This window comes from Olea europaea, unplaced genomic scaffold, assembly GCF_002742605.1.
Source record: "Olea europaea var. sylvestris unplaced genomic scaffold, O_europaea_v1 scaffold770, whole genome shotgun sequence".
NCBI classification, from domain to species: Eukaryota; Viridiplantae; Streptophyta; class Magnoliopsida; order Lamiales; family Oleaceae; genus Olea; species Olea europaea.
The window spans coordinates 145384-152444 of NW_019266118.1; the positions used below are offsets into that span (position 1 = coordinate 145384).

Sequence of the window (7061 nt, forward strand, 5' to 3'; positions counted from 1 at the left end):
ACTTTCAATTAGCTAGAAATAGTTAGATCAAAAATCACCATATCACAGTTCTTTGTTTGTTTTCATCAAATAGAAGTTAAAAATATTAAATTAAATATTAAAGTATGATTCTCGTGTGAATGATAATCTGAACTCAATATGTCCAATATATTATTTGTTGCGATATCGTGCACATGCGATATAAATAATGCAAAAGGGGCCATGCTCTACTTGTCCATCCCAATGTTCGATAAGATTAAATAAATGAACCTATCCAATTTTTTCAATGTCCCAAGTGAAATTATCGGCTTTATTATTCAGTATTTTCCATGCAAAAATTAAGAAACAGAAGATATAGAGACAAATGGCAAACCGATTTGTTCTAGATACTACGTGTCATAAACTTTCCATGCAGCAGCGCCACCAATACCTCCTTTTGCCACTAATTTATTCGTGCAAATCTACATATTTATATATCCTTTAATTTTTAACCTAAATTCACATTAGAACTCTACTTTCTTTTGTCAAGAAATGGAATTAATTCACACATTTCTAAACCTAGTGGTACCTCCATTTACCTTCTTCACCCTTTTGCTTTTCTTGCCACCGTTCCAAATCTTTAAGTTCTTTCTGTCAATCTTGGGATCCATTTTCGCTGAAGATGTTGCAGGAAAGGTTGTTATCATCACCGGTGCCTCCTCCGGCATCGGCGAGGTATGTAAAAACCTTTAAGAAAAAGGGTACAGGAATACTGCATATTTATATAAACTAAGAATTAACTTTCTTTAGGGCTTTGATCGAAAAATAACTTAATTGTATACTTGTTAACCTTTATACCGCGACGAAAGTTAGTGATTAGTATTTTAAGGTACCTACAATTTTTATCAATTTTTCAACACACGTTTAATTAACTTTTATCAAATTTACTAAAAATATGACTTTTAACAAAAATAAATAGATTTTTTAAAATCCAATATTGTGCTTATGAACATGAATTGTAACTCTTTAAGCCTTTGTGTCTAGTTGTTCAATTTCGTCTAATATTGAGTACCAAATATGTCTATTCAGTATTCCGTACCGTTTAATATTGCTACCCGGGTATGTATGAAAAATTGTGAAATATTGCAGCATCTTGCATATGAGTATGCTAAAAGAGGAGCGTGTTTAGTTCTTGCTGCGAGGAGGGAGAGGAGTCTTCAGGAAGTAGCAGAAAGGGCTCGAGATCTTGGGGCACCTGATGTTGTAGTGGTTCGTGCTGACGTTTCAAAGGTTGAGGACTGCAGAAGGATTGTTGATCAGACTATGAATCATTTTGGTAGATGTAAGTATTTAATTTCATGGTTTTGCGGATTTTGTTTATGATTTTCATTAGTGGTTAATTTATTGAAAGAATTGTTTCCATGATTGATCCGATCCTATTAGCTGAAAGGCCTCCTTATCTTGGATGGAATTTACAGTACTACATGGAAGAAGAAATTATATTCACAAGAGCATGTTTGGCTAAGTAGTTTACTTATAATTGAAGAGTTAGGGTTAAAAATACATATTTTTTAAATTTGTGAAAGCTAATTAAGGGGTTGTTTATCAAAGTTTTTGATAAAGTTTTAGCAGATATATATGAAAGTTGATGAAATGTGGTTTCGAACGTTCTTTTTTTCTTTTTTTCTTTTTCTTTTTTTATTATTTTATTTTTTTGGTTGCAAGTTAACACCCTTGAGAGGTCACGGGGCTATATCTTTTCAGGATTGACTAGTGAGGTTGAATAGCATATAATGTCAAGTAGAATAAAGGAATGAAAGTTGGGGTCGGAGATAAGGAAAAAGATAAAACTTGTGGGTCTAGTAAAGCCTGTTCAAAACTTGAACTAAGTTTTACTAGACAAGCACTAAGTTACTTCAGGGAGAGAAAAAGGTTATTGAAACGTGTTGGGACAAAAAAGTTGCATAAAGAAAGAGCTTTTGCTATTCTATTTTTTTTTCACTTAGCACCTTGTCCAGACAAGGTATGCTTACTATATCAAATATGATAAATTCTTGCTAATAATGCAGTTTCTTTGTTTCCATGGTTTATGCAGTGGATCATCTGGTTAATAATGCTGGACTTTTCTCAGTTTCTATGCTGGAAGAGGCTGAAGATGTCACTGATTTCAGAGCAATCATGGTAAGACGTAGGGCTAAAATACAAATCTGGGATTCTGTTCTATTTTGTCAATTGTATTCATGGAACCAGATTTACATTAACGGGAATCTTTTAATTTATGATTTGTGTAATTTATGATTTGTGTCTAAAACCCCTCTTAACGCCTGAAATTTGGGTTGTGTGGCCCCATTAGGAAGCTGATTATTTTTGTTCTTATAGCGAATATATGGAAATAAAGACTAAATACTAGAAAGAATGATGGTCTTGATAATGACAATTTAACAAGATTGCTGTGTTCACTTCATCTAAAAGGGCTAATCGCTTCTGTAAAATAAGTTGTCAAGGTTTAGTGGAAAATCAAATTCAAATTGTTGAACTCAAGTTTGCCTAATCCCATTTGAACTTGATGACTAGAAATAATATCTGCACAGTACACACAGGAGACAATATTCTTCTTTTTTCAACCTTTCCGTGGTGCAGTAGCATTTAACTCTTTAATATTATACGAATTGCAATGCTAGAATAATGCTTGTTCAGCGTGTTCTAAAGATTTATAGTTCAAAGAGTGACATGAAACTATGGAATTGATGCAGGGTGACAATTTCTAATTCTTGCATCCCAACTTTTGGTGTTTAAGAATGTGATTTGCACTATTAGAGACACCAAATTTCAGTCCATGGAAGTTCTGAACTCTAAATTGTGTGGTTTGATCTAACAGGATATCAACTTCTGGGGTTATGTCTTCATGACAAAATTTGCAGCTCCTTACCTCAGATACAGTCGGGGTCGAATTGTTGTACTTTCTTCATCTGCTTCTTGGTTGCCAGGACCAAGGATGAGTTTTTACACGGTAATTAAACATTCAATCATGCTTGGTATACATAGCCTTTGACAGTTTTTTTGGACAGAATGCTACATGGCTCTGTCATTTGACAGATTCACAAAAAAAAAAAAAAAAAAAAAAGTCTTTTCATCCAATAATTTTTTACCAACACATTTTTCTGTCAACAAGGTGGTAGAAGACAATGTACAAGTGGCAAAATCCTTAAGCATGTTTCTGTTCAATTTCTGTAGGCATCTATTTAATAAGTTTATGTTTGACTCCCATTTTTTTCAAGATTCATTTTCATGCACATATTAATTCATAAAATAATATTACACGAACATCGAATATGTTTTCTTATTTTTTACCATATTACACGTAAATAGTAAACTTTTTCCTATTATTTTAATCACATATTCGCCAAAAAAAATAAAAAAATAAAAAAATCACTATTCTAAAACTCAGTTTCCCCCATATTTCCATTAAAATGGAGCCTAAACCAGGGCTAAAGTTTTATGTATCATAATACCAGGCAAGCAAAGCAGCAGTTTCACAGTTCTTCGAGACACTAAGGATAGAATTTGGGCCCGACATTGGGATAACGCTTGTCACTCCTGGATTCATAGAGTCTGAACTTACCCAAGGCAAATTCATAAGTAAAGCTGGAAAACTTGAAGTTGATCAGGATATGAGAGATGTAAGTTTATTTCTTTGGTTCTCTCTAGTTAAAGATGCCAAAAAATTGTGTGCCTATTTGATTTGTTTTCTTTAAAATAATCTTGTTTGATTATTGAACTAGGTTAATGTGAATATAAACCCCATCCTGAGAGTCGAGAGCTGTGCAAAGGCAATTGTTAACCGTGCTTGCCGGGGTGAAAGATATGTGACTGAGCCAGAATGGATTAAGTCCACTTTCTTTTGGAAGATTTTCTGCCCAGAGGTGATTGAATTGATGTATAGATTGCTTTATCTCACCAGCCCGAGTGACTCCCCGAAGGAGGCACTTGGCAAAAAGCTAGTAGATTACACAGGAGCAAAGGCAGTTCTCTATCCTCATAGTGTCCAAACACCGGAAACTAAGAAGGATTAAGGTTGAACTGCTGATGGTTGTCTAATGTTCACAAGTTTGAGTTTGTCTAGAGGTTCTCGTGTCTTCTGTTGGTAACATTGAGGTACCAATAACTATGGTTTGTACAGAGTATAATTTGAATAATTTTGAACAGACGTGCGGAATAGTGCCAAACTGATATGCTCTGTGTTAAAGTGTGTTGGCCCGTCTATGTTACAGGCGGCCTATCCCAAGAAATAGTGAGGCTTGTGCATGTAGTTGGAATTTTTTCAAAGGTCGTGGTTGCACCATATCACCCTTGCTTCTACATGCTGCTACTTGAAAAAATGAGCTTCCATGGGATTAGAGACCCAGAGAGAATCGGCTTTATGGGATGGCTATCCGAATGGTTTAATCCTTTTCAAGAAAATAGATAGATACATTGAAACCTTAGGTTTTGTATGTAGTTTTGGTCTTGGCAAAGTGTAAAATGTCGAGTTTTGGTCACTGAATTTTAGAAAATGTCGTACATTACTCACTAAAGCCTCGTTTGGCCTCCATTCTTTCCAAATTTTAATAGTAGGAATAGTGTGTTTTTGAAAAATGTGTGGTTGGAAAAAAATGAAAAGTTTTTTAATTTACATGTAATATTATTTTATAGAAAATTGTGTAATTGAAAATAAGAGAGGAAAATAATGAAAATGAGAATGGGAGCTAAACATGATATAATGTTGAACTTTGAAAAATATTGAGTTTAGTGGTCAAAATTCGACATTTTAAATTTAAGTGAACAATCGAAAATATGGATTTAAGTTCAATGACCATTGAAACAATTAAGTCGTTACCTAATTTGTTTCAGACCATCGTTGCCAATATTCTTATTTTGGTTACTTTATCCAATTTCATCGAAAAAACCTTTTGATAAAAATAGTAACATGGATGGAGGGATAGCTGACATTGCAAATGTCACGGTTTTCGTTAAAGTAGACAATATTTTCTATCTTTTCGTTTGGAATTTGACAGGGTACAATCAATCATGTAGAGAAAATGGCACAGTGATGGGCTGCTCGAAGTAATTAGCTGCTGGAATAAACCTGTTAATTGGGCCGGATCTTGTAATTAATTTGGAGAGTTGCTGCTTTACTTTGCCAAAAAACATAAGCTATCGAAAACACGTTTTTGTTATTTTAAAAGAATGCTGCCAGATTTTAACAAGTGTCCAATTACTTACCATTGGATGGATTATTCAAGTGGGATACATATTTAATTGGCACTAGGGCTTGGCTGGACGAAAAAAGATACAGAATTCAGATTCCTAATTTTCTCTCACCTCACAAGTTCCTCTCTGCCTCTCATCTCTCCTCTCTCGGTGGTCCTTCAATCTATCAATTTTTGCACATCAAAAATTAGCCCCTGTTGATGAGAAATTAATCCAACCTTGTGTAGATAATCTTGAGTGATTTAACAAGGTGTATTGGTGTTATTCTTGAGTGAATGCCATTGTCGAATGTATAGAGGTTTATGTTGAAATAATCTTGAGTGATTATTGTATAGGCTTCGATTCATCATTCTTGAGTGAATGTTGTCGATTTATGAGGCTTAATTTTGGGGGAAATTTTGTGGGATTTTCTGCTGGGTGCCAAAAGATTGTACTGGACAGATTCGTTGATTCCATTGATATAGTGATTTCTTCCGCTTGACGGAAGCTCAAAAGGGGATTAGGAACGAAATTCCGAACCTCTTGCTTTAGGGCGAAAATATCGTGTTCTTCATTGTGTTTTTACATTTTTAAGTTTTCAGTTTTTGTGATTTTTCGTTTTTTTTGTTGACTTAAGTGGGCTGATTTCTTGAACTTCTCATAACAAATCAGAATTCTTTTATTTGTACTTCCTCCTCTCTACCAGGAATAAACTTGGAGAGACAAACTCTTTTAGTTTTATAGATGAAACTCGGAACACGTATGTGCTATAGGTCTACATAAGAGTAATCGTAATTTCAATATGTACGTTCTTACGTTATACGATCTTGTAACGTAAAAAATTGCAACATTGTTGGATAGCGGATGGAAGATTTTATGAAGTGATTATTGGATTGTTTTACATTCAAATGATGAGATTTTTGAAATTTAAAAAGATGAAGCCAGTCATAAGATGATTAAAAAAAAAAAACATTTATGAGTTTTCAATAAAATAAACTTTGATAGTTTAGAAAAGAATAATGTTATTTAACATCAATGATGTTGAATATCTATTAAATGAGTTACAATTTTTTATTTTTATTGAATATATAATTTTATGTCATTTAGTGCTAACTAGATTACTCCCTTGATTCTCTCATGTACACGCCAAACGCCTTTTTTCCTAGATCCACATAGACAAACTGTCCACCCTACCTCTTCTATGTTCTTGATAGCCTATCTTTGCCTCAGTAGTCTTTCAGTGGAGGCGCTATTCGATAATGTCTGTCTAGCAAATCCCCTGCTAACCTGAGTGAACATTCCAGTATTTGTTCTACAATCATTTTCAATATTTTCCATACGTAATCCTTTGTATAGATGTTGTGACGAGCGGACGCTAAGATGGAAGTACGGAATCATCCCCAAAAATCTCAATCAGAGTAGGTATATGCCAAACATGAATACCCCCTGAAGCACAGGGCAAAACACTTACGGTAAAAATTACTACATGTTTGGATTTTCTTGAATGAATTTCATGATCTAATGGTCCGTTCACTGATTAGCCAAGTGAGTTCGATAGATTCTTACTAAAGAAGGTTCAAAGCGAAAGCTACCTATCTTAATGCGTTATCTTTCAGATAGTACTCTTCTTCCGTCTTCCTTGATTTGAGTCTACTTCTTCCATTCATATGGGGGATTGTTGGAATTAATTGAATGTAATTGGGTTAAAATATTAAATGTAATATTTAATGATGTGGGCCATTGCAATTAATTTGGGTGAATTGGAAAAGTCTCCAATATAGGCCCATATGTTGATAAGCCCATTTTAAGTGTTTTATATATGGAAAAGAATCTCACATCGAAAGTTTACAAGAAAATAATATTATTTATATAGT

The 7061-nt window shown here is 34.0% G+C and overlaps 1 protein-coding gene across 1 annotated transcript; it reads left to right on the plus strand.

Annotated features, from left to right (window-relative positions):
* The first annotated feature begins 408 nt into the window (after positions 1-408).
* On the plus strand, positions 409-4247 carry LOC111391277 (11-beta-hydroxysteroid dehydrogenase 1B-like). The gene is made up of 6 exons (XM_023016450.1): positions 409-693; positions 1108-1300; positions 2054-2139; positions 2837-2968; positions 3474-3638; positions 3741-4247. The coding sequence occupies exons 1-6, from the start codon at positions 511-513 to the stop codon at positions 4029-4031; spliced, it is 1050 nt and encodes a 349-aa protein (XP_022872218.1). The 5' UTR covers positions 409-510; the 3' UTR covers positions 4032-4247.
* Positions 4248-7061: the final 2814 nt, after the last annotated feature.

Coding starts and splice junctions, on each gene's coding strand:
- LOC111391277 (XM_023016450.1), top strand. CDS start 511: ATGGAATTAATTCACACATTTCTAAACCTAGTGGTACCTCCATTTACC. Junction 2,140..2,836: donor CTGATTTCAGAGCAATCATG/GTAAGACGTAGG, acceptor TTGATCTAACAG/GATATCAACTTCTGGGGTTA. Junction 3,639..3,740: donor TTGATCAGGATATGAGAGAT/GTAAGTTTATTT, acceptor TTATTGAACTAG/GTTAATGTGAATATAAACCC.